Genomic DNA, 27,931 nt, shown 5'->3' with positions numbered 1-27,931 from the left:
TAATCCGGGTCTGAATTGTGTAAATCCATACCTCACATCCAATCTTACGATGGAATTAAATTCATCGTTTATTCCTGTATATCTCAAAGCTAGTTATTCTTTTGATCCATTGATTCTAATATAAACACGTGTAATATCTTTATGGATTTGTTCTATACCTAATGAGTTATGGATATAATCCATGCATTTCATAGTTTAAAAAATTCCTAACCCTTGGGTTCTAATTCATGAGTTTAACCAAATTAATTTTTTAGTAGGCTTGGATTATGACATAGATTTAATTTCAATCCATACTAATCTAGAGTTGGATTGATGTAAACGAATAAGGATTAAAGGGGCGCACGCTTTATTTTTCCACAAGAAAGTAACCAGGGAAAATAATAATCCTTACCACACTTTCGTCTCATCTGAGCCACTCGATTCCGCATCCAATGGCGTATGTGTTCTCCGAGGTCCGACTAGCAAAGTGGAAAATTGATTTGTCCACATTTCAGGCGGACACCACCGTGTTGCCCCCGCGTCCTAAACTTCTCACCTCGCCGGGGTCCGGTAGCCGCGAACGATGCTCCGCCGCGCGCTCCTCTCCTCCGTCTCCCCACTCCACGGAACGGTACGAATCCCGAGCCCCAGCTACTCTCCTATCCAAGCCCTTCTCGCTCAATGGAGCAGGTACGCCTCCGTGGTCTCATCCTCGGCCCCGCCGACGCCGCCGCCGCCCCCTCCATCTCCGCCTCGAGGTCCATCGAGGTCGAGCGGTGGAGGTCCCACTTCCTCGTCGCTGAACCCTGCAGAGGTCGCCAAGTTCGCCTCCATCGCCGAGACCTGGTGAGAAATGAGATCCTTCCTTACTTTGCCTAGGACGACGACCTCCCGTGCTTGTTCGTGGACGTTTGGATAAATTTTTGAGCGTGTGTGAGATTGGGCGACAGCATGGTTGAGCGCGTGCGTGTATTCGAAGGATGGTGGTGAAACAGCTACAGCCTATGTAACATGGGAGGCAAAGTTTAAACAGATCAGTTGGCAACCCGTTTCCGAACGCATTTGAACAGAATCCCTACCATCCTTCATTTACTTACTGCCCTTGGTTGCGGTATGGATGGATATAGACAATGATGCTATAACTAGTGTTGGATCACCACCCATGTTTATGAATACCGGCAAGGAATCACGCAATTAGACCTGAGTAAGGTAGGACTGTTCAGCTAACACTGTAACTTAGAATCACAGATGAAATGCTAAATCGGTGGCGAACTACAGGTATCTCTTTGTATGTTTTAGCTCATTGACATGGTGCTATTCTTCTGGAATAAACAGGTGGGATTCTAGTGGCCCATTCAAACCTTTGCATGTGATGAATCCAACCCGACTGTCTTTTATCCGCTCCACTCTCTGTAGACATTTCAGGTACAATTGTGCACCCCTTGATCTTGTTCATTTTTGTTGGTACCACAGTGAGCCGCCTGAAATATACATGAAATCTACTGCCAGCTGTATTTCTCATGGTATACGAATAAATTAAAGGTTGAATCGACATTATTTCACTTCTCCGGCCATTTAACACATTCGTTTTACCAATCATGAACAATGATTTCTAATGTTCCTTTGATGGTGTATCTTACCATCTTAAAGCCAGAGTTGATAAATCATGCTGTTTGTGAATATCATCTCTTAAGGCGTTCTTGGTCTACATTGGCAGTGTTTTCCTATAGAATTGATTTCTTGATTGAGCTGATTAATTAGTATGCTTTACTAGACTAATGAAATCAGTAATGGTGTTCGTAAATTTGTGTGGTATTCCATTTGCATTTATGTCTGGGATCAAACTTCTTTGTTTCGACTGTAAACTGATATAGCTTATGAAACAGCACATGTTATTTGTTAACGTTTTGCTAACTGCATAAGTGTGCATAATTGTTCAACCAGGAGGGATCCAAATTCATCTAAGCCACTTGAAGGTCTCAAAGTTATTGATGTTGGATGTGGAGGTGGCATTCTGTCAGAGGTAGAAAGCTTCTCTGTGTCAATCATTTCTGAGAATCGCTATTGGCACTTAACATAGTATAAAATATTGGGAATAGTCCCACATTGTGTGGTGAGAGTGAGAAAGCATGGTTTTATATGGTTGGGGGTGCAACCCCTGAAAGGCTAGCTTTTTGGGGGAGTGTTGGCCCAAGAGACCTAAAAGTCCGCTGCTATACGTGCGGGCGCGTGTGTCGCGGCCCGACAGCCTAGGTGGGCGCGCCGTGTGTGCGGGCAGCCCTGACGGACACGCCATGTGTCGGCGGTCCGGTTCCAACAATTGGTATCGGAGCCAGGTTGGCCCAGTGCACTCTCAGACAAATCTCGGCTCACAATGTGTGAGGGGGACATTGTTGGGAATAGTCCCATATTGTGTGGTCAGGGTGAGAAAGCATGGTTTATATGGTTGAGGGTGCAACCCCTGACAGGCTAGCTTTTGGGGGAGTGTTGGCCCAAGAGACCTAAAGCCCGCTGCTATACGTGCGGGCGCGTGTGTCGCGGCACGACAACCTGGGTGGGCGCGCCGTATGTGCGGGCGGCCCCAACGGACACGCCATGTGTCGGCGGTCCGGTTCCAACAATGAGGAGGGTGCGATCACGATCTTTATCGACAACCAGTCCGCCATCCAGCTCAGTAAGAACCCTGTTTTTCACGAACGCAGCAAACATATAGACACCAGATATCACTTCATTCGTGAGTGCGTCGAGGAATGCAGGGTGAACGTCGTCTTTATCGACACCACCGAGCAGCTGGCGGACATTTTGACGAAGGCGCTTGCGCGGGAACGTTTCTGCGAACTGCGCGACAAGCTCGGGCTCGTCAAGATTAAGCAGAGATGCAAGGCTTAGGAGGAGATTTGTTGGATAAGCCTCGCATGTAGTTAGTTGCATATTTCCGTTTTGTTGCGATACATGCGCATGAGCGCCGGATTGTGGCTGCCGTGCGCGTAGGAGGTCGTGACCGCGAGAATCGCTCGCCGCACGACCTGGGCGTCTGGGGCTGAACGAAAGATGCGGACGTGGGGATGGACGCGTCGTGCGGACGGCTACCAGAGCCCTCCTCTGTGTAATGCATAATAAAGGAGAAGCAAATAGAACAGAAAAGTTGCGCTTTCAGGCAGCACCAAATACGTGTGTCCAGTTTGTTCCAGAAACTGTGTGTGTGAGTGAAGCTCTTCGCCTCTGCTGAGTTCGAGTGTTTGCCGGTGCCGTTCATTGCTGTTCAGGCCTAACAATTGGTATCAGAGCCAGGTTGGCCCAGTGCATTCTCAGACAAATCTCAGCTCACAATGTGTGAGGGGGAGATTGTTGGGAATAGTCCCATATTGTGTGGTGAGGGTGAGAAAGCATGGTTTATATGGTTGAGGGTGCAACCCCTGACAGGCTAGCTTTTTGGGGGAGTGTTGGCCCAAGAGACCTAAAAGCCCGCTGCTATACGTGCGGGCGCGTGTGTCGCGGCCCGACATCCTGGGTGGGCGCGCCTTGTGTGCGGGCGGCCCCGACGGACACGCCATGTGTCGGCGGTCCGGTTCCAACAATTGGTATACCCGCGGCGCCCATGGCATCTCCACCGCGCCCACGAGGACGCTCCCCGACACGGAAGGAGAAGGGCACGGGCTCAGGCACCAAGACGCCGCCGCGCATGCCTACTCCGCCACGCCGACCACGCACGCGCGACGGGCGTCGCTCGCGCACCCGTGGTGCACGCCATCAGCGGGAGGTGGTGATCGAGCGCGTCATCCGAGAGGGCAGCAGCTCCGGCAACTGGCCGCAGTTGACGAAGACAAACTACCACGAGTGGTCCCTTCGCATGAGGCTGAAGCTGCAGGCACGCCATCTCTGGGACGCCATCGAGTTCGATGACGCGGAGTATGACGACGACCGCAGTGCGCTCGACGCGATCTGCAGCGGAGTTCCGGCGGAGATGGTTCCCGTGCTGGTGGCCAAGCCATCCGCAAAGGAAGCCTGGGAGGCCATCAAAACCTTCCGCATCGGTGATGACCGAGTGAGGAAGGCGACGGCGCAAAACCTTCACGCCGAGTACGAGACGATCAAGCTGTGAGATGGAGAAGCAATCGAGGATTTCGCGCTCCGTCTGACGGGAATTGTCCAGCGGCTGGCATCGCTGGGTGATCCCGAGCCAGACGACAAGGTCGTGGCCAAGTATCTGCGCGTCGTTCGACCGAGGTACATGCAGCTCGTCATTTCCATTGAGACGCTCTTTGACATCTCCCAGCTCTCGGTCGAGGAAATCACCGGAAGGCTGAAGGCGACGGACGACGTCGAGCCTACGCCGCCTCAAGCCGCTGGTGGGAGCCTGCTGCTCACGGAGGAGCAGTGGATGGAGAGGTACAAGCAGAAGGGGTCGGACTTCGGACGCGGTGGTGCGCGTGCTGGAGGACGGGGCAAGCACCGCGACAAGCCACGCGGCCGCGGAGGCCGTAACAACGGCGCTGCAAACTCCGGCACGAGCTCGAGTCGTGCCAGCCCGGATGACGAATGCAGGCGATGCGGGCAAAAGGGCCATTGGGCTCGCAATTGTCGTGGACAATTGAAGGTGGAGGAGCAGGCACACGTGGCTCAGGACGACGAGCCCACGCTAATGTTTGCCCTCGACATTGAGGACCCTGGCGGCGCTGCGAACACGTCTTCTCCGACACCTGTCGATGCTGCTGTGAACATCGACGGCCCCACAAGTGTCCACACGCCACATCACGTGAACCTTGTGGAGGCAAAGGTGTTCGCCTCATTCGACGCGGCTGGGCACCGGGACTCACGACGATGGGTCCTGGACACTGGCGCCACGAACCATATGATCGGATGTCGTGGTGTCTTCTCCGACCTCGACAAGAACATCGCCGGCACGGTGCGCTTCGGAGACGGATCCATCGTCAACATCGAAGGCCGGGGCACCATCCTCTTCGCCTGCAAGAACGGGGAGCATCACACCCTCGCAAATGCATATTACATTCCCCGCCTCACTACGAGTATAATCAGTGTTGGCCAGCTCGATGAGGTGGGGTTTGAGGTGCACGTAAGGGGAGGAGTGATGCGGATTCATGACAAGGCGCGTCGTCTGCTCGCCAAGATCTACCGGAGCCCAAGCCGGCTCTACATCCTCGACGCCGAGATTGCTCGACCAGTGTGCTTGGCGGCACACGCGAAGGAAGATGCGTGGTTGTGGCACGCCCGATTTGGGCATGTCAACTTCACTGCGCTAAGGAAGATGGGCCGGGAGAGGCTTGTTCGAGGCATGCCTCTGCTCGACCAGGTGGAGCAGGTGTGCGACGCCTGCCTGGCAGGGAAACATAGGCACTCGTCGTTTCCCCAGCACGCCCTGTCGCGCTCCACGGAGGTGCTTCAGCTGCTGCACGGGGACCTCTGTGGTCCAATCTCGCCACCGACGCCGAGTGGGAACCAGTATTTTCTTCTCATCGTCGATGACTACTCACGCTATATGTGGATCGCACTGCTTCCTAGCAAGGATGGCGCGGCCGCGGCGATCAAGCGTATCCAAGCCGCGGCGGAGCGGAAGACAAGCAAGCGGGTACGTGCGCTCCGCACTGACCGCGGTGGGGAGTTTCTGGCGGGCGACTTCGAGCAGTACTGCGCTGATATCGGCATCCGCCGTGAGCGCATGGCGCCCTACTCGCCCCAACAAAATGGCGTCGTCGAGCGACAAAACCAGTCAGTGGTTGGCACTGCTCGGTGCATGCTCAAGGCGAAGGGGTTGTCGGGCATGTTCTGGGGCGAGGCTGTTACAACAGCAGTATACCTACTGAACCGATCCTCATCCAAAAGTGTTGGCGGCAAGTCCCCATACGAGCTCTGGACCGGGAGCACACCGGGAGTCCAACACCTGCGGACGTTTGGGTGTGTCGCACACATGAAGCTCACGGCGCCGCATCAGAAGAAACTGGATGATCGAAGCAGGCGTACCATCTTCGTCGGGTACGAGGCAGGCTCCAAGGCCTACCGCCTGTACGACCCGTCGACGCGGCGAGTCCACATCAGCCGTGACGTCGTCTTCGACGAAGGCGTGCAATGGTGCTGGACCGGAGAACAGGCCAGCGAGGAGGACTTCAACATCCAGGAGGCTGTTGCTGTGTCGCCCCAGGGGATCACTGCGACCTCTACGTCTGCAGGCATGACGTCAAGTCCAGCATCATCTGCGTCGCCACCCTCTCCAGCTCAGTACGTTGCTGGTCAAGACGAGCCCATCACTCCAGCGCACGGCGCAGGAGGAGTGGCGGACTTCGCGTCGCCACCAGAAGGTTTTGATGAGAACCTGGACGCCGATCATGAAGAGGATGCACCACTCAGGTTCAAGAGGATGAACAACCTGCTGGGCTCTGCATCAGCACCTGGGCTGGCACGAAGAGAGCTGAAGGAGCATCTTTTTTTGACCAGCGACGCGGAGCCGTCGTGTTTCGATGAGGCACAGAAGCACGAGTGCTGGCGCCATGCCATGCTCGATGAAATGACGGCGATCGAGGCGAACGGTACATGGGAGCTCGTCGACCCTCCGCCGCGTTCCCGACCCATTGGGCTCAAATGGGTGTACAAGGCGAAGAAGGACGCAACCGGGTTCATCTCCAAGTATAAAGCCCGGCTGGTCGCGAAGGGCTACGTCCAACGGCAAGGCGTCGACTTCGACGAGGTGTTCGCGCCCGTCGCGCGCATGGAGTCCGTGCGGCTTCTCCTGGCGCACGCTGCAAGCGAGGGCTGGGCCGTGCACCATATGGACGTTAAGTCCGCGTTCCTCAACGGCGAGCTGCAGGAGGAAGTCTTCGTCGAACAGCCGCCGGGGTTCGTGCTAAAGGGCTAAGAAGGGAAGGTCCTGCGCCTCGTCAAGGCGCTGTACGGGCTCCGTCAAGCTCCTCGCGCCTGGTACGCCAAACTGGACAGCTCCCTGCTGGAACTTGGGTTCCAACGCAGCAGCTCCGAGCATTCTGTGTACTTCCGCGGTGCTGGCGCACGTCGCCTCGTCGTGGGAGTGTACGTCGACGACCTGGTGATCACCGGCGGCACCCAGGACGACATCGACAAGTTCAAGGTCCAGATGAAGGGCACATTCCACATGAGCGACCTGGGGCTGCTCCACTGCTACCTCGGTCTGGAGGTGAACCAGACTAGGGACGGCATCACGCTCGGGCAGAGGGCGTACGCGGCGAAGATATTGGAGAACGCCGGCCTAGCTAGGTGCAATCCCAGCTGCATCCCCATGGAGCCGCGCCTCAAGTTGAGCAAGGCGAGCACGGCTCCCGCCGTCGATCCAACAGCGTACAGGAGCATCGTCGGCTCGCTCCGGTACCTGGTGAACACAAGGCCGGACCTAGCATTCTCGGTGGGCTACGTGAGCCGCTTCATGGAGAAGCCCACCACCGAGCATCTAGCGGCCGTGAAGAAGGTGCTGCGCTACATCGCCGGCACGCTAGACTACTGCTGCTACTACACCAGGAAAAAGGAGGGTCAGCTCGTCGGGTTTAGTGATAGCGATCACGCCGGCGACGTCGACACGCGCAAGAGCACATCAGGCACTCTGTTCTTCCTCGGCGACAATGCGATCACCTGGCAGAGCCAAAAGCAAAAGGTGGTCGCCCTCAGCTCCTGCGAAGCTGAGTACATCGCGGGCACAACAGCTGCCTGCCAAGGCACTTGGCTCACATGTCTCCTGTCAGAGCTGAGAGGCAAGGAGGGTGCGATCACGATCTTTATCGACAACCAGTCCGCCATCCAGCTCAGTAAGAACCCTGTTTTTCACGAACGCAGCAAACATATAGACACCAGATATCACTTCATTCGTGAGTGCGTCGAGGAAGGCAGGGTGAACGTCATCTCCATCGACACCACCGAGCAGCTGGCGGACATTTTGACGAAGGCGCTTGCGCGGGAACGTTTCTGCGAACTGCGCGACAAGCTCGGGCTCGTCAAGATTAAGCAGAGATGCAAGGCTTAGGAGGAGATTTGTTGGATAAGCCTCGCATGTAGTTAGTTGCATATTTCCGTTTTGTTGCGATACATGCGCACGAGCGTCGGATTGTGGCTGCCGTGCGCGTAGGAGGTCGTGACCGCGAGAATCGCTCGCCGCACGACCTGGGCGTCTGGGGCTGAACGAAAGATGCGGACGTGGGGATGGACGCGTCGTGCGGACGGCTACCAGAGCCCTCCTCTGTGTAATGCATAATAAAGGAGAAGCAAATAGAACAGAAAAGTTGCGCTTTCAGGCAGCACCAAATACGTGTGTCCAATTTGTTCCAGAAACTGTGTGTGTGAGTGAAGCTCTTCGCTTCTGCTGAGTTCGAGTGTTCGCCGGTGCCGTTCATTGCTGTTCAGGCCCAACAATTGGTATCAGAGCCAGGTTGGCCCAGTGCACTCTCAAACAAATCTCGGCTCACAATGTGTGAGGGGGAGATTATTGGGAATAGTCCCACATTGTGTGGTGAGAGTGAGAAAGCATGGTTTATATGGTTGAGGGTGCAACCGCTGAAAGGCTAGCTTTTTGGGGGAGTGTTGGCCCAAGAGACCTAAAAGCCCACTGCTATACGTGCGGGCGCGTGTGTCGCGGCCCGACAGCCTGGGTGGGCGCGCCGTGTGTGCGGGCGGCCCCGACGGACACGCCATGTGTCGGCAGTCCGGTTCCAACATAAAAGACCAACAAAGGAACAAGTGCGTGCATCGTTTGACAACAGTTATAGATTATAGAAACAGATACTGACATCTAGTAGTTGGCATTTTGTTTATCCAATTGTTTTGAGTTTGTATTTTGTGCAATGCACTCATATCTTTATACTACTTAGGGGATTGAGTTGGTGGTGGACCTTGGTGATTTTTTGTTAATTGATCTTGTGCATGCATGAACTTTGTTCCTTGGAGGATGTCTTTGGAGAATGGGATTGTTAGTGATTTAGTGCACGCATATATTCATATGGCTTATGATGTACTCCCTCTATTTCAAATTGTATGTTATTTTAGTTTTGTCCTAAGACAATCGTCTAACTTTGGCCAAATCTATAGAAAAATACATTAACATCTAAAATATCAAATAGATGCACTATCAAAATATATTTCATGGTGTATGTAATGAATCTTTTTGATGTTGTAGATGTTTTTGTATTTTTCTATAAACTTGGTTAAAGCTACAAAAGTGTAGGACAAACCTGAAATGACTTACAATTTGGAATAAAGTAGTAGTTCTTTGTGGCTTACACACTATGAATTTCATATGTGATTTTCAGATAGAATTGAGCTTCAAGCAATATAGAATTGAGCTTCAACATTGCTTGATGAAATCTATTAATGTATAGGCAAGCTTGTTAAAAGTTTAGGTTGAGATTATCATCACATATATAATAACCTTTTAGCAGTGTGCATTTTGACTTACTTGAATTTTCTAAATTAATGAAACTCCTAACAACATTCATGTTACCTGCATTAGAGTAAAAGCAATCTTGTCGATAGAGTTATGAACTCCTGTTCCTGTCAACGACTTTGGTATTTTTATCAAAGTATCGAGTAGAACGCACAATTGTATTAGTCGTACCAGAGAGGCTTGTAGTCTTGTGAGATCACATCAACCGCGTTTATGGTGTGGCCACCACCATTTATTAGAGGGAACGAGGCTTTCGACAATCGAAAACTCGATAGTGAAGGCATCGAAGAGCATCCGGGAGAGCCCACACCAAAGCACCACTTACGCGTGGAGAAGGTCCGGGGCTATCCATGGAGTTTCATGACCATTGTGTTAGGGTCCAATGTCTCTTAGGGTGTGTTTGATTGTGGGACAGCTAGGACGAGATCGTCCCCTGATGTCCTCTCTCGTCCCTCCAATTTTGAGGGACAACAGGGGACAACACTAGATAGTACTGTCCTAACCCTTGACCCAGAACCAAACAACCTAATTTGAGGGATCGTCCCATCCCATCCCGTCCTGTCATTGCAACCAAACACACTAGCTTAGTAGTGTCATCACTAGCCGTTGCCGATCGTTGGGTAAGCCCGTATAATCTGACGTCTACTGTCGGACCTAGGGATGTAATTGGATCAGATATGGACGTATATTACTCGTTTCATATTTATTTTCAAATTTCTGTTCGGACTCGTATCAAATACAGATATTATCGAGTTATGAATATCGACATCTTAAATATTCAACTTCAAGAATACGAATATGAATATAAATCGGATACGAATCGGATATTGAATACCCGGACTTGATACAGATTAGATCTCAGCCCTCTTAGGGCTTGTTCGGTTAGGAGTGGATTGGAATGAAGTGGATTGCAGGGGATTAAATCCCTTGCTAGTCAAAAACTCAAAATTGAATAGAAGGGGATTTAATCCCCCTCAATCCCCTTTGTTCCCCATGCAAACGAACAAGGCCTTAGAGATTGTTTAGTTAGGAGTGGATTAAAAGGGATTGGAGGAAATCAAATTCTTTAAAAACTCGACCTGCAGGGGGTAAGACAACCCCAGGGCATTATATTAAGAAGACCTTCTCACACAGGTCGAGAAAACCTTCGATCCCCTACCCCACCCATACATAGCGGCACCGTAGCCCATGTGAGAAACGTCCGTTACCGGGACTGGACCTTAGACCTATGCTCTGGCGTGGGACAGACAAGGAAGTTTTTTAACCAATTTTTTCTCCCAAGGGGAGTCGAACCTATGACCTAAGGAGTGCTACTCAGACGACCTAACCAACTCAGCTAGAAGCTCTTTTGTAGGGAATTAAATCCCTTGCTAGTCAAAATTGAATAGAAAGGGATTTAATCCCCTCAATCTCCTCTGGTCCCCATGCAACCGAACAAGGCCTTAGACAAACCGAATTCGAATACAGACGGATAATATTCATGCTATTTATATCCCTAGTCGAACTAGTCTGTTGCCCTATTTCACTCTATGGAACCTTTCAGCATGATTGTCAGACTCTATTGCAATGGTCCGAAGCCTTCTATGAGTGTTAACAGTGGGAAACTTTGGTCTGACACCCTTGCCTGGCCTTGGTGGGTTCGACACATGTGTCGGAAGCTTATTGTTTTTATGCCGGTTAGGGTTGTATTCAACCATATGGTTCAACGCTTCCCTCGGAAATGGTTCGATGTCTCGATTTGACGCCTGCAAACCTTTCTCTTGCTTCATTTCTTCGTTATCTTTTCGACTGACTCGGTTCCATTTCGTGTCTTAGATTCTTGCATGTTTTTGTAGGTCTTCAACGAGTCTTCTAATGTCTTTTTTGAGGTGTTGATCATCTGGATCACCACTTTGCCTTTGTCCAAGTCTACTCTGCATTCTTTGAACTATAACCAAAGACACTAGCAAATAATGTTAGTCCAAATGGTTATGATGAAACACCAAAACTTTAAATATCAATGAACATCGGAACATCAATGCCTATTAGTTCAGCTCGGAACATTGCACATGCTATTACTAATTAGTTTAATAGATTTTACAAATATGGCTTAATATAATGTAAGTAATTGTTTGAAAGTAACATTTTATCATAATGTTTGTGCAATCCCTTTCGGGTGTTTTGAGTGCAATTATAGACTGTAAGAAGTGCTTCTTTGTTCTGTGATCAATCTGGAAAAGGGTATTAAAATAATTCTATCTTCTGAATTGCAGCCTCTTGCTCGAATGGGTGCTACGGTTACTGCAATTGATGCTGTTGACAAGAATATAAAGATTGCAAGTATTCATGCGGTATGTGCAAAATCTTGATCATGTAATATGAATTTAGGTTTGTTTGTTTGTTTGTCTCAAGAGTTAGTTTTGGCTTTTATAAGCACAATAATCAGTAACTTCACTATTCCTTCAGTCAATGATTCTTTGTTCTTATCTTCTCAGGCATCTGATCCAACAACTGCTTCGATTGAGTATTGTTGTGCAACAGCTGGTACTTTCCTCCCTCCATGTACCTATTGTATCTGTTGAACAATGATAGATGAGCTACTGAGTTGATCCTGGGAGTTCTTTTCCATTGACACCATACTTTGATGTAATCTTTTACAAGGAATAAGGTCCTTAGTTCGCATGTGGGTTAAGCTGTGCAGATTATTTACTGTAAACTTTGCTAATACTTAATGTGGTTACAGTTTTAATGCATTGTATTGTATGTAGAACTAGTCATAGCACAAAATAAAGAGCATTACCTTTCAAATTTTGATGAGACTAAATTTGGATATCAAAGTTATCCATTCCTGATATTTCTTATGACTGTGACTAGAAGAAATTTATATGAGAACTGTTTATATGCAGAGGGACTGGTAAAAGAGAAAAGGTTGTTTGATGCTGTAATTTCTCTTGAGGTATGCATACTTTTGGTTCCATCAGTATTTATCCTCTCCATCAAAATAATATGGAGTAGCCGTTTCAATAATACTGAAAAAGACCATGGTGGTCCTGCACTTTATTGCTTGGAGCTTTCTGTTTGCACCATCTTGTTTATCTGATTGAGCATAATTACTTATTAGAAATATTAGATCATAGGACGACAATGCTTTTGTGTGTATTAGCCATAAGAGAATATATTTATACTTGTATTAGTTTGTTCATAAAGTTACATAAGACTAATTTACTTCACATACATCTGGATATTAGCACTGTGTGTACATCAACATAACTCATCATGAGAAACTTGTGAAATGTGAAACAAAATATCAGCATGCATGCTTATTCTGAACAATATAATCTTTAGATCATGTGACCACTGCCTTTTTTTGTTGTTGGGGTGGGGGTCATTTAGCTTACAGCTTTGTTAACCCATGTAATTTGGATCTGTAATATGGATTGAACTTTGTATGTCTTACAGGTGATTGAGCATGTCGCCAATCCTTTGGAGTTCTGTGAATCCCTCTCGGCTTTGACAATTCCTAATGGTGCCACTGTGATTTCCACAATCAACCGATCAATGCGAGCATATGCCACTGCAATAGTTGCTGCTGAGTATATCCTCAGATGGGTTAGTATCTAGCTTTCTTTCATGTTTTGGAATCATTTTCTGGGATCAATAAATTTTGTTGGGTAGCCCATTGTATTGGAGAAATACGCTTGCTTAGTGACGTTTTGACTCGAGTGGAACTTGTAGTCTGGACTCTGACAGCTAATGCTTCTTATGAACTTGAGCTATAACAAATCAGTATTTCAAATCTATTAAATATTCAGTTATGTTGTAAAGGACATGGTAGTTCTATACTTCTATTCTTCCTAACATATGATGTCACAGACTGCACATCTAGAGTGCCCCCCTTGTTCTGTGCAGCTACATGTTTCTGTAGGTTCGGTTGTCATAATCTGTCTTTAGATCCATAAACCAGTGGTTTACGCCCCTCAAAGTTGGTCTGGTTTGAAGACTTTGTTTCAAATTTGAAACTCTTTATTATGATCTAACGAAGAGAACCTGTGAGCTAATCCATCATCATTCTATCAAGGCCATGTCAGTTCAGGCTTCTGGCTTTCTGATATTTTGTTGCCCAGGTTAGAATCCAGTAATGGCCCTAGACGGTTAAGAGCTCCCACTTCTCCAGAGAAACATCCATGCTATGATGTTCTACAGTTATACTGGCATAGCTTTTCTTGAGGTGGACTACTAATGCAGCTTAAGATTGATATCTCATTCTGAGCTTTTGTACCTGTGTAGCTTCCTAGAGGCACACATGAGTGGTCCAAACTGGTTACCCTGGAGGAGCTTGTCCTAATGCTGCAAAAGGCTTCCGTCTCCGTAAGTTTTCAGCCACTGTATCACACTGAGTTTGACTGTAAGTTGTGTTGCTGATATCTTGACATCTATCCTCAGGTCGAAGAGATGGCAGGGTTCGTTTACAATCCGTTGAGCGGAGAATGGTCCCTGTCAGATGATATCAGTGTGAACTACATTGCTTTTGGCGTCAAGAAGGGCGAGGCATCATCGACAAATGACAGAGAAGCAAATTTATCATAGCTGAAGAAAAACACGTGACCTTGAATTGTCGGGCATCATTTTCAGAGGACCAATTCATGTCACTGAAATCTTACTGCTAAGGATGCAACCAAGTAGCAGAAGATAATTCTCTTGCTCTTTTTAGTCTTGGAAACTGGAGCTTGTGGAGTGATGCTTCCTGGAAGCGCCATTGAGAAGTCAAGTTGACAACACGTGACTGCTAACAAGTAGAGCTATCTGCCTTTTTTGGGTAATGTTTCAGGCAGTTTTTCTCAATTTTGTGGCAATCACTGATCTAAATAAAAATACTACTACACTGTTGTACGTGAAAACTGAACAGATTTGCTGTCTGGAAATGTAACTATTTTTAACAGTTAAGGGGTGTTTGAATGCACTAAGCTAATAGGTATTAAGCTAATAGGTAGTTGTCTAAAAAATTGCTAGGATAATTAGCTAGCTAACAAATAGCTACTAATTATTATATAATTTACTAAAAGTAGCTGATAGCCGAATTATTAGCTAGTCTATTAAATGTCTTTAGCTAATTTTAACCGCTAATTATTAGTTTATTACATTTAAACACCATCTAAATGCATGTGCAGCTCTTTAGCTGGTCAAAGACCGTTACTTAAATCCACGAACTTTGAAATGCACTTGCGTGCCACTTACATGTCGGCGTACCGGTGCGTACCGTCGCCAGATGATGAGCTAGCGCCTGCGATTCCGTTATATTATTATAGGTTGCTGATCGGTGGTCGTGTGGTCTCTTTGGAAGGAACGGATTAACGGAATAGGAAAAGCAATCCCACGCCAAAACCGCGTCGGTGCTTCTAGTTGTAGTGCTCTACTGCTCTTATTACACTACAACACGTACGCAGGCACCCGGCCAGTCCACGCGTCCTCAGCTCGGCTGCCTAGACGACGGACGGACACGTAGCTGCGACGTGTCGAAAACTGCCAGATCCAACACGTTGCACGCATGTATCGTCTATAAATAAACGGATCCGGCCTCGTCCATTTCATCCATCGCATCTCGTGCAGTGACACAAGTGAGCTCAGTAAAGCCAGCCAAAGTTTAGAAGAAGCGAGCGAGCAGGAGGAGGACAGGAAGTATGGCGCACTACCAGCAGGGGAGGCGGCAGCAAGTGGACGAGTACGGCAACCCGGTCCCTGGGGGCCACGGTGTCCAGGGCCAGCAGCTGGGTGAATCCGCCGGCGGGTACGGCGTCGCAGGCACCGGCAGCTACGGCGGCCAGCAGCAGGCCGGGTATGGACCCACGGGCACCGGCACGCATGACGCCGGGGGCTACGGCGGCTCGGGCCATCCGGGTTACGGGGTTACCGGAACGGGCGTCCACGACGCCGGTGGCCCAGGTGCGTATGGAGCAGCCACGGGCACGAGAGCCCACGGCACTCATGGCGGCGTGACCGGGATCCAGGACGGCGCCGCCGGCCTCACCGGTGGTGGTCTGCATGGCGCAACAGGCATGGGTACGACTGCCGGTACTGGCGCGCACGGTGCCACCGGAATGCTTGACACGGGGGTCTTAGGCGGCGGAGGGCACGCGGCCACCGGCATGCCCGCCGGCCACGGCACGCGTCCCGGCGCCACAGGCATATCTGGAACCGGCGGCGCGTTCCCCCATGCAGCTGAGCACAAGACGGGCGACGACATCCTTCGCCGCTCCGGCAGCAGCTCCAGCTCCAGCAGCTCGGTGTGTTTCGTTGCTCCATCGCAATATTCTCGTCCGCCTATATCCACTCCCACACCATGCATGTGCATGCAGTACCTGGTTGTTGCATGTTCTCTCCATGCAGTCATCTGAAGACGACGGCATGGGTGGGCGCCGAAAGAAGGGCCTGAAGGAGAAGATCAAGGAGAAAATGCCAGGAGGCCACAGGGAAGGCCAGGCGACGGCCACCGGCGCGTACGGCGGGACAGGGTACGTGGCTGGGCTGACGACCGGAGGCCCCCACGAGAAGAAGGGTGTGGTGGAGAAGATCAAGGAGAAGATCCCAGGCGGCCACAAGGACTACGACCAGCATCAGCACACCACCGCGGCAACCGGTGGCGGCGGTGGCTATGGCGGAACCACCGACACGACGTATGGGACGACGACTGAGGGTACGCACGAGAAGAAGGGCTTCACGGAGAAGATCAAGGAGAAACTCCCAGGTCAGCACTAAGCAACTGCCTCTCCCGGCTGACGACTGCCGATAACTACATGTATACAGAATAAACAAAGCAATGAAGAATAAGCGGCAGCTACGAACGTATGTGTTGTGTGTTTGCATTGTAACCACCTCAGTTCATGATCCTGTGTGTGTGTGTTAATGTGACGAAGTAGAAGGAATGAGATGTAAGTTACACTTTTATTATGCTTCCGAGTCAAATCTTATTATCATGGATATGCAGAGGTTCTACATTTTTAGGGTGCCCTAAGATCTTCCGGTCTATAGCAGGTCTATAGCAGCAACAAAGATGAAATACATGGGTTCGACGGAAACGGGGAAAAGAATATAAATCATCCCTGCAAATTCGTGTGTAAACGACCTGAGCAATAGAGCTAATATATCTCCCGCTCACGTGTAATTGGCATATCTCCCGCTCACATGTGTAATTGGCAAAGGGAGCACCACTCATTTTAGATCTAACGTCTCTTTAGTATATTTTGACCCTCCAAACAGTATATTTTGTTTATTTTAGATCTAACGTCTATTTTGACCCTCCAAACAGTATAACGTTGGAGGTGTGTTTTGACCCTCCAAACAGTATATTTTGTTAAGGACACTCTTTAAACAGTATATTTTGTTAAGGACACTCTTTAAATGTTGGAGGTGTGTAGTAGTAGAAGGTGTTATTTGTAAATTAAGGATTAAGGACACCCTCTAAACGTTGGAGGTGTTTAGTAGTAGAAGGTGTTATTTGTAAATTAAGGACACCCTCCAAACGTTTGAGGTGTGTAGTAGTGAAAGGTGTTATTTATAAATTGAATGATCAACTAGACGTTAAATCTAAAATTTGGGGTGCCCTGAGATCTTCCGGCCTATAGCAGCAACAAAGATGAAATACATGGGGAAGGGAATATGAATCATCCCTGCAAATTCGTGTGTAAACGACCTGAGCAATAGAGCTAATATATCTCCCGCTCACATGTTGTCGGGGACCATAATTAGGGGTACCCCCAAGACTCCTAATCTCAGCTGGTAACCTCCATCAGCACAAAGCTGCAAAGGCCTGATGGGCGCAATTAAGGTCAAGGCTCAGTCCGCTCAAGGGACACGATCTCGCCTCGCCCGAGCCCAGCCTCGGGCAAAGGCAGCCGACCCCGGAGGATTCGCGTCTCGCCTGAGGGCCCTCTCAAGCAACGGACGCACCTTCGGCCAGCCCGAGGCCCAGTCTTCGCAGAGATGCAACCTTGGCCAGATCGCCACGCCAACCGACCGAATCGCAGGAGCATTTAATGCAAGGGTCGCCTGACACCTTATCCTGACGCGCGCTCTTTAGTCGACAGAGCCGAAGTGACCGCAGTCACTTCGCCGCTCCACTGACCGTCCTGACAAGAAAACAGCGTCGCCTGCGTCGCTCCGACTGCTGTGCCACTCGACAGAGTGAGGCTAACAGCAGCTAAGTCCAGCCTCGGGCGCCATAGGAAGCTCTGCCTCGCCCGACCCCAGGGCTCGAACACAGCCTCGGCTCCGGAAGACGACGAACTCCGCCTCGCCCGACCCTAGGGCTCGGACTCAGCGTCGGCTCCGGACGACGACGAACTCCGCCCCGCCCGACCCCAGGGCTCGGACACAGCCTCGGCTCCGTACGACGATGGACTCCGCCTCGCCCGACCCCAGGGCTCGGACTCAACCTCGACCTCGGAAGACGGGCTCGCCTCGCCCGACCTCAGGGGTCGGACTCAGCCTCGACCTCGGAAGACGGATTCGACCTCGACCTCGGAAGACGGATTCGACCTCGACCTCGGAGGAGCCTCCGCCTCGCCCGACCTAGGGCTCGGACCGACCACGTCACAGGGGGCGCCATCATTACCCTACCCCTAACTAGCTCAGGCTACGGGGAACAAGACCGGCGTCCCCTCTGGTTCGCCCCGGTAAACAAATAATGATGGCGCCTCGCGTGCTCCATGACGACGGCGCTCAGCCCCTTATGGAAGCAAGGAGACGTCAGCAAGGACTCAACAGCCCCGACAACTGTCCTTCCGCAGGGCTCCAGCTCTCCTCCGACAACCACGACATCACATGAACAGGGTGCCAAAACCTCTCCGACTGCCACGACGGCATGTACTTAGGGCTCTAGCTCCTCTCTGCTAGACACGTTAGCACAATGCTACACCCCCATTGTACACCTGGACCCTCTCCTTACGCCTATAAAAGGAAGGTCCAGGGCTCTCGTACGAGAAGGTTGGCCACGCGGGAGGACGGGCCGACGCGCAAGGCTCTCCCACGCGAACGCTTGTAACCCCCTACTGCAAGCGCACCCGACCTGGGCATAGGGCAACACGAAGGCCGCGGGTTTCCCCTTTGCCTGTTTCTTCCCCCCTTCGTGCTCCGCCTCGCGCCGACCCATCTGGGCTGGGGCACGCGGCGACAATTTACTCATCAGTCCAGGGACCCCCCGGGGTCGAAACGCTGACAGTTGGCGCGCCAGGTAGGGGCCTGCTGCGTGTTTCCACCTCTCCGATTGTTCCGATGGTAGCCGTAGCTTCGGCGACGAGGACTATGGCCCAAGTCATGAATGTTTCCACGTCGATCTAGGGGGTCCCGGTGAAGGCAACCATCTTGGTATGCCGGAAAACGGCGATCCCCCTAGGCCTGCGCCTCGCATTGACATCCTTCGGGAGCTAGCTGTGGTCCCAGTCCCTGCGGGGGGTCAGGACGCACAGCTCAAGCAAATCCGCGAGATGCAGGCTAGGCTCGACGAGGGAGCAGGAACACTTGAGCCGTTCCGGCGGAACATCGGGCAGGAATGGGCAGACCAAGCTCCGGCCGGAGAAGCGCGCCATCTACCCCAGGGCATCCAGCACCGCATTGCCGACGACGTCAGGGCAAGGCCGCCACCGGCTTCCAGTGGGGTCGGCCAGAACCTGGCTGCAGCAGCAATACTACTCCGCGCGATGCCGGAACCATCGACCACCGAAGGGCGGCGCATCCAGGGAGAGCTCAAGAATCTCCTGGAGGATGCCGCGGTCCGACGGGCCGAAAGCTCTGCCTCCCGAACGCAGGGGCACCCCTCGGAGCATCACGCCGCGACTTCCCGATTCATGCGGGAAGCCTCAGTCCACACCGGGCGCACGCGCAACACGGCGCCTGCGACCCCGGGTTGCCTCGGCAATGAGCACCACCACCGCAACCGTCGAGCCCACCTCGATGAGAGGGTGCGCCGAGGCTTCCACCCCAGGCGTGGGGGACACTATGACAGCGGGGAGGATCGGAGTCCCTCGCCCGAACCACCCGGTCCGCAGGCTTTCAGCCGGGCCATACGACGGGCGCCGTTCTCGACCCGGTTCCGAACCCCGACTACCACCACAAAGTACTCGGGGGAGACGAGGCCGGAACTGTGGCTCGCGGACTACCGACTGGCCTGCCAGCTGGGTGGAACGGACGATGACAACCTCATCATCCGCAACCTCCCCCTGTTCCTCTCCGACACCGCTCGGGCCTGGCTAGAGCATCTGTCTCTGGGGCAGATCTCCAACTGGGACGACCTGGTCCAAGCCTTCGCTTGCAACTTCCAGGGCACGTACGTGCGCCCTGGGAACTCCTGGGATCTCCGAGGCTGCCGCCAGGAGCCGGGAGAGTCTCTCCGGGACTACATCCGGCAATTCTCGAAGCAGCGCACCGAGCTGCTCAACGTCACCGACTCGGACGTCATCGGCGCGTTCCTCGCCAGCACCACCTGCCGTGACCTGGTGAGCAAGCTGGGTCGCAAGACACCCACCAGGGCGAGCGAGCTGATGGACATCGCCACCAAGTTCGCCTCTGGCCAGGAGGCAGTTGAGGCCATCTTCCGGAAGGACAAGCAGCCCCAGGGCCGCCAGCCGGAAGACGTCCCCGAGGCAAGTTACCATATATACATTTTTCTGCGAACCTGGTCCAAGCCTTCGCTTGCAACTTCCAGGGCACGTACGTGCGCCCTGGGAACTCCTGGGATCTCCGAGGCTGCCGCCAGGAGCCGGGAGAGTCTCTCCGGGACTACATCCGGCAATTCTCGAAGCAGCGCACCGAGTTGCCCAACGTCACCGACTCGGACGTCATCGGCGCGTTCCTCGCCAGCACCACCTGCCGTGACCTGGTGAGCAAGCTGGGTCGCAAGACACCCACCAGGGCGAGCGAGCTGATGGACATCGCCACCAAGTTCGCCTCTGGCCAGGAGGCAGTTGAGGCCATCTTCCGGAAGGACAAGCAGCCCCAGGGCCGCCAGCCGGAAGACGTTCACCCTGCCTTCCTCGACGCACTCACGAATGAAGTGATATCTGGTGTCTATATGTTTGCTGCGTTCATGAAAAACAGGGTTCTTACTGAGCTGGATGGCGGACTGGTTGTCGATAAAGATCGTGATCGCACCCTCCTTGCCTCTCAGCTCTAATAGGAGACGTGTGAGCCAAGTGCCTTGGCAGGCAGCTGCTGTGCCCGCGATGTACTCAGCTTCGCAGGAGCTGAGGGCGACCACCTTTTGCTTTTGGCTCTGCCAGGTGATCGCATTGTCGCCGAGGAAGAACAGAGTGCCTGATGTGCTCTTGCGCGTGTCGACGTCGCCGGCGTGATCGCTATCACTAAACCCGACGAGCCGACCCTCCTTTTTCCTGGTGTAGTAGCAGCCGTAGTCTAGCGTGCCGGCGATGTAGCGCAGCACCTTCTTCACGGCCGCCAGATGCTCGGTGGTGGGCTTCTCCATGAAGCGGCTCACGTAGCCCACCGAGAATGCTAGGTCCGGCCTTGTGTTCACCAGGTACCGGAGCGAGCCGACGATGCTCCTGTACGCTGTTGGATCGACGGCGGGAGCCGTGCTCGCCTTGCTCAACTTGAGGCGCGGCTCCATGGGGATGCAGCTGGGATTGCACCCAGCTAGGCCGGCGTTCTCCAATATCTTCGCCGCGTACGCCCTCTGCCCGAGCGTGATGCCGTCCCTAGTCTGGTTCACCTCCAGACCGAGGTAGCAGTGGAGCAGCCCCAGGTCACTCATGTGGAATGTGCCCTTCATCTGGACCTTGAACTTGTCGATGTCGTCCTGGGTGCCACCGGTGATCACCAGGTCGTCGACGTACACTCCCACGACGAGGCGACGTGCGCCAGCACCGCGGAAGTACACAGAATGCTCGGAGCTGCTGCGTTGGAACCCAAGTTCCAGCAGGGAGCTGTCCAGTTTGGCGTACCAGGCGCGAGGAGCTTGACGGAGCCCGTACAGCGCCTTGACGAGGCGCAGGACCTTCCCTTCTTGGCCCTTTAGCACGAACCCCGGCGGCTGTTCGACGAAGACTTCCTCCTGCAGCTCGCCGTTGAGGAACGCGGACTTAACGTCCATATGGTGCACGACCCAGCCCTCGCTTGCAGCGTGCGCCAGGAGAAGCCGCACGGACTCCATGCGCGCGACGGGCGCGAACACCTCGTCGAAGTCGACGCCTTGCCGCTGGACGTAGCCCTTCGCGACCAGCCGGGCTTTATACTTGGAGATGAACCCGGTTGCGTCCTTCTTCGCCTTGTACACCCATTTGAGCCCAATGGGTCGGGAACGCGGTGGAGGGTCGACGAGCTCCCATGTACCGTTCGCCTCGATCGCCGTCATTTCATCGAGCATGGCGTGGCGCCAGCACTCGTGCTTCTGTGCCTCATCGAAACACGACGGCTCCGCGTCGCTGGTCAAAAAAAGATGCTCCTTCAGCTCTCTTCGTGCCAGCCCAGGTGCTGATGCAGAGCCCAGCAGGTTGTTCATCCTCTTGAACCTGAGTGGTGCATCCTCTTCATGATCGGCGTCCAGGTTCTCATCAAAACCTTCTGGTGGTGACGCGAAGTCCGCCACTCCTCCTGCGCCGTGCGCTGGAGTGATGGGCTCGTCTTGACCAGCAACGTACTGAGCTGGAGAGGGTGGCGACGCAGATGATGCTGGACTTGACGTCATGCCTGCAGACGTAGAGGTCGCAGTGATCCCCTGGGGCGACACAGCAACAGCCTCCTGGATGTTGAAGTCCTCCTCGCTGGCCTGTTCTCCGGTCCAGCACCATTGCGCGCCTTCGTCGAAGACGACGTCACGGCTGATGTGGACTCGCCGCGTCGACGGGTCGTACAGGCGGTAGGCCTTGGAGCCTGCCTCGTACCCGACGAAGATGGTACGCCTGCTTCGATCATCCAGTTTCTTCTGATGCGGCGCCGTGAGCTTCATGTGTGCGACGCACCCAAACGTCCGCAGGTGTTGGACTCCCGGTGTGCTCCTGGTCCAGAGCTCGTATGGGGACTTGCCGCCAACGCTTTTGGATGAGGATCGGTTCAGCAGGTATACTGCTGTTGTAACAGCCTCGCCCCAGAACATGCCCGACAACCCCTTCGCCTTGAGCATGCACCGAGCAGTGCCAACCACTGACTGGTTTCGTCGCTCGACGACGCCATTTTGTTGGGGCGAGTAGGGCGCCGTGCACTCACGGCGGATGCCGATATCAGCGCAGTACTGCTCGAAGTCGCCCGCCAGAAACTCCCCACTGCGGTTAGTGCGGAGCGCACGTACCCGCTTGCCTGTCTTCCGCTCCGCCGTGGCTTGGATACGCTTGATCGCCGCGGCCGCGCCATCCTTGCTAGGAAGCAGTGCGATCCACATATAGCGTGAGTAGTCATCGACGATGAGAAGAAAATATCGGTTCCCCTCGGCGTCGGTGGCGAGATTGGACCACAGAGGTCCCCGTGCAGCAGCTGAAGCACCTCCGTGGAGCGCGACAGGGCGTGCTGGGGAAACGGCGAGCGCCTATGTTTCCCTGCCAGGCAGGCGTCGCACACCTGCTCCACCTGGTCGAGCAGAGGCATGCCTCGAACAAGCCTCTCCTGGCCCATCTTCCTTAGCGCAGTGAAGTTGACATGCCCGAATCGGGCGTGCCACAACCACGCATCTTCCTTCGGGTGTGCCGCCAAGCACACTGGTCGAGCAATCTCGGCGTCGAGGATGTAGAGCCAACTTGGGCTCCGGTAGATCTTGGCGAGCAGACGACGCGCCTTGTCATGAATCCGCATCACTCCTCCCCTTACGTGCACCTCAAACCCCACCTCATCGAGCTGGCCAACACTGATTATACTCGTAGTGAGGCGGGGAATGTAATATGCATTTGCGAGGGTGTGATGCTCCCCGTTCTTGCAGGCGAAGAGGATGGTGCCCCGGCCTTCGATGTTGACGATGGATCCGTCTCCGAAGCGCACCGTGCCGGCGATGTTCTTGTCGAGGTCGGAGAAGACACCACGACATCCGATCATATGGTTCGTGGCGCCAGTGTCCAGGACCCATCGCCGTGAGTCCCGGTGCCCAGCCGCGTCGAATGAGGCGAACACCTTTGCCTCCACAAGGTTCACGTGATGTGGCGTGTGGACACTTGTGGGGCCGTCGATGTTCACAGCAGCATCGACAGGTGTCGGAGAAGACGTGTTCGCAGCGCCGCCAGGGTCCTCAATGTCGAGGGCAAACATTAGTGTGGGCTCGTCGTCCTGAGCCACGTGTGCCTGCTCCTCCACCTTCAATTGTCCACGACAATTGCGAGCCCAATGGCCCTTTTGCCCGCATCGCCTGCATTCGTCATCCGGGCTGGCACGACTCGAGCTCGTGCCGGAGTTTGCAGCGCCGTTGTTACGGCCTCCGCGGCCGCGTGGCTTGCCGCGGTGCTTGCCCCGTCCTCCAGCACGCGCACCACCGCGTCCGAAGTCCGACCCCTTCTGCTTGTACCTCTCCATCCACTGCTCCTCCGTGAGCAGCAGGCTCCCACCAGCGGCTTGAGGCGGCGTAGGCTCAACGTCGTCCGTCGCCTTCAGCCTTCCGGTGATTTCCTCGACCGAGAGCTGGGAGATGTCAAGGAGCGTCTCAATGGAAATGACGAGCTGCATGTACCTCGGTCGAACGACGCGCAGATACTTGGCCACGACCTTGTCGTCTGGCTCGGGATCACCCAGCGATGCCAGCCGCTGGACAATTCCCGTCCGACGGAGCGCGAAATCCTCGATTGCTTCTCCGTCTCGCAGCTTGATCGTCTCGTACTCGGCGCGAAGGTTTTGCGCCGTCGCCTTCCTCACTCGGTCATCACCGATGCGGAAGGTTTTGATGGCCTCCCAGGCTTCCTTTGCGGATGGCTTGGCCACCAGCACGGGAACCATCTCCGCCGGAACTCCGCTGCAGATCGCGTCGAGCGCACTGCGGTCGTTGTCATACTCCGCGTCATCGAACTCGATGGCGTCCCAGAGATGGCGTGCCTGCAGCTTCAGCCTCATGCGAAGGGACCACTCGTGGTAGTTTGTCTTCGTCAACTGCGGCCAGTTGCCGGAGCTGCTGCCCTCTCGGATGACGCGCTCGATCACCACCTCCCGCTGATGGCGTGCACCATGGGTGCGCGAGCGACGCCTGTCGCGCGTGCGTGGTCGGCGTGGCGGAGTAGACATGCGCGGCGACGTCTTGGTGCCTGAGTCCGTGCCCTTCTCCTTCCGTGTCGGGGAGCGTCCTCGTGGGCGCGGTGGAGATGCCATGGGCGCCGCGGGTATACCAATTGTTGGAACCGGACCGCCGACACATGGCGTGTCCGTCGGGGCCGCCCGCACACACGGCGCGCCCACCCAGGCTGTCGGGCCGCGACACACGCGCCCGCACGTATAGCAGCGGGCTTTTAGGTCTCTTGGGCCAACACTCCCCCAAAAAGCTAGCCTATCAGGGGTTGCACCCTCAACCATATAAACCATGCTTTCTCACCCTCACCACACAATATGGGACTATTCCCAACAATCTCCCCCTCACACATTGTGAGCTGAGATTTGTCTGAGAATGCACTGGGCCAACCTGGCTCTGATACCAATTGTTAGGCCTGAACAGCAATGAACGGCACCGGCGAACACTCGAACTCAGCAGAGGCGAAGAGCTTCACTCACACACACAGTTTCTGGAACAAACTGGACACACGTATTTGGTGCTGCCTGAAAGCGCAACTTTTCTGTTCTATTTGCTTCTCCTTTATTATGCATTACACAGAGGAGGGCTCTGGTAGCCGTCCGCGCGACGCGTCCATCCCCATGTCCGCATCTTTCGTTCAGCCCCAGACGCCCAGGTCGTGCGGCGAGCGATTCTCGCGGTCACGACCTCCTACGCGCACGGCAGCCACAATCCGGCGCTCATGCGCATGTATCGCAACAAAACGGAAATATGCAACTAACTACATGCGAGGCTTATCCAACAAATCTCCTCCTAAGCCTTGCATCTCTGCTTAATCTTGACGAGCCCGAGCTTGTCGCGCAGTTCGCAGAAACGTTCCCGCGCAAGCGCCTTCGTCAAAATGTCCGCCAGCTGCTCGGTGGTGTCGATGGAGACGACGTTCACCCTGCCTTCCTCGACGCACTCACGAATGAAGTGATATCTGGTGTCTATATGTTTGCTGCGTTCGTGAAAAACAGGGTTCTTACTGAGCTGGATGGCGGACTGGTTGTCGATAAAGATCGTGATCGCACCCTCCTCATTGTTGGAACCGGACCGCCGACACATGGCGTGTCCGTTGGGGCCGCCCGCACATACGGCGCGCCCACCCAGGTTGTCGGGCCGCGACACACGCGCCCGCACGTATAGCAGCGGGCTTTAGGTCTCTTGGGCCAACACTCCCCCAAAAGCTAGCCTGTCAGGGGTTGCACCCTCAACCATATAAACCATGCTTTCTCACCCTCACCACACAATATGGGACTATTCCCAACAATCTCCCCCTCACACATTGTGAGCCGAGATTTGTTTAAGAGTGCACTGGGCCAACCTGGCTCCGATACCAATTGTTGGAACCGGACCGCCGACACATGGCTTGTCCGTCAGGGCCGCCCGCACACACGGCGCGCCCACCCAGGTTGTCGGGCCGCGACACACGCGCCCGCACGTATAGCAGCGGACTTTTAGGTCTCTTGGGCCAACACTCCCCCAAAAAGCTAGCCTTTCAGGGGTTGCACCCTCAACCATATAAAACCATGCTTTCTCACTCTCACCACACAATGTGGGACTATTCCCAATATTTTATACTATGTTAAGTGCCAATAGCGATTCTCAGAAATGATTGACACAGAGAAGCTTTCTACCTCTGACAGAATGCCACCTCCACATCCAACATCAATAACTTTGAGACCTTCAAGTGGCTTAGATGAATTTGGATCCCTCCTGGTTGAACAATTATGCACACTTATGCAGTTAGCAAAACGTTAGCAAATAACATGTGCTGTTTCATAAGCTATATCAGTTTACAGTCGAAACAAAGAAGTTTGATCCCAGACATAAATGCAAATGGAATACCACACAAATTTACGAACACCATTACTGATTTCATTAGTCTAGTAAAGCATACTAATTAATCAGCTCAATCAAGAAATCAATTCTATAGGAAAACACTGCCAATGTAGACCAAGAACGCCTTAAGAGATGATATTCACAAACAGCATGATTTATCAACTCTGGCTTTAAGATGGTAAGATACACCATCAAAGGAACATTAGAATTCATTGTTCATGATTGGTAAAACGAATGTGTTAAATGGCCGGAGAAGTGAAATAATGTCGATTCAACCTTTAATTTATTCGTATACCATGAGAAATACAACTGGCAGTAGATTTCATGTATATTTCAGGCGGCTCACTGTGGTACCAACAAAAATGAACAAGATCAAGGGGTGCACAATTGTACCTGAAATGTCTACAGAGAGTGGAGCGGATAAAAGACAGTCGGGTTGGATTCATCACATGCAAAGGATTGAATGGGCCACTAGAATCCCACCTGTTTATTCCAGAAGAATAGCACCATGTCAATGAGCTAAAACATACAAAGAGATACCTGTAGTTCGCCACCGATTTAGCATTTCATCTGTGATTCTAAGTTACAGTGTTAGCTGAACAGTCCTACCTTACTCAGGTCTAGTTGCGTGATTCCTTGCCGGTATTCATAAACATGGGTGGTGATCCAACACTAGTTATAGCATCATTGTCTATATCCATCCATACCGCAACCAAGGGCAGTAAGTAAATGAAGGATGGTAGGGATTCTGTTCAAATGCGTTCGGAAACGGGTTGCCAACTGATCTGTTTAAACTTTGCCTCCCATGTTACATAGGCTGTAGCTGTTTCACCACCATCCTTCAAATACACGCACGCGCTCAACCATGCTGTCGCCCAACCTCACACACGCTCAAAAATTTATCCAAACGTCCACGAACAAGCACGGGAGGTCGTCGTCCTAGGCAAAGTAAGGAGGGATCTCATTTCTCACCAGGTCTCGGCGATGGATGCGAACTTGGCGACCTCTGCAGGGTTCAGCGACGAGGAAGTGGGACCTCCACCGCTCGACCTCGATGGACCTCGAGGCGGAGATGGAGGGGGCGGCGGCGGCGGCGGCGGGGCCGCGGATGAGACCACGGAGGCGTACCTGCTCCATTGTGGGAGAAGGGCTTGGATAGGAGAGTAGCTGGGGCTCGGGATTCGTATCATTCCGTGGAGTGAGGAGACGGAGGAGAGGAGCGCGCGGCGGAGCATCGTTCGCGGCTACCGGACCCCGGCGAGGTGAGAGGTTTTCGCGGGGGCGACACGGTGGTGTCCGGCTGAAATGTGGATAGATCGATTTTCAACCTTGCTAGTCGGACCTCGGAGAACACATAAACCATTGGATGCGAAATCGAGTGGCTCAGATGAGACGAACACATAAACCATTGTTTAGAAGAGTTTCACAAGAGTTTTAAGTTTATTTTAGCTTCTTCTGTCTAAACAGTGTCAGCCTGATGAGCTCTAGATTCAAAAAAA

The 27,931-nt window shown here is 53.0% G+C and overlaps 2 protein-coding genes and 1 pseudogene across 2 annotated transcripts; 2 read left to right on the top strand and 1 right to left on the bottom strand.

The window, feature by feature from the left end:
- Positions 1-27,667, bottom strand: part of LOC109941455 (ubiquinone biosynthesis O-methyltransferase, mitochondrial-like) — a 78,887-nt pseudogene extending 51,220 nt beyond the window's left edge.
- On the top strand, positions 469-14,332 carry LOC109941456 (ubiquinone biosynthesis O-methyltransferase, mitochondrial). The gene is made up of 9 exons (XM_020542435.2): positions 469-825; positions 1,315-1,404; positions 1,924-2,002; positions 11,644-11,721; positions 11,866-11,914; positions 12,277-12,326; positions 12,830-12,979; positions 13,658-13,738; positions 13,814-14,332. Exons 1-9 carry the CDS (start codon positions 563-565, stop codon positions 13,955-13,957), a joined length of 984 nt encoding a protein of 327 aa, XP_020398024.1. The 5' UTR covers positions 469-562; the 3' UTR covers positions 13,958-14,332.
- On the top strand, positions 15,017-16,123 carry LOC103635599 (dehydrin DHN4). Its single transcript, XM_008658012.3, has 2 exons — positions 15,017-15,651; positions 15,755-16,123. The coding sequence occupies exons 1-2, from the start codon at positions 15,049-15,051 to the stop codon at positions 16,121-16,123; spliced, it is 972 nt and encodes a 323-aa protein (XP_008656234.2). The 5' UTR covers positions 15,017-15,048.
- Positions 27,668-27,931: the final 264 nt, after the last annotated feature.

Source organism: Zea mays, chromosome 8, assembly GCF_902167145.1.
Source record: "Zea mays cultivar B73 chromosome 8, Zm-B73-REFERENCE-NAM-5.0, whole genome shotgun sequence".
NCBI lineage: Eukaryota > Viridiplantae > Streptophyta > Magnoliopsida > Poales > Poaceae > Zea > Zea mays.
The sequence above is the reverse complement of the archived record's forward strand: the minus strand, read 5'-3'. Positions and strand labels throughout refer to the sequence as shown.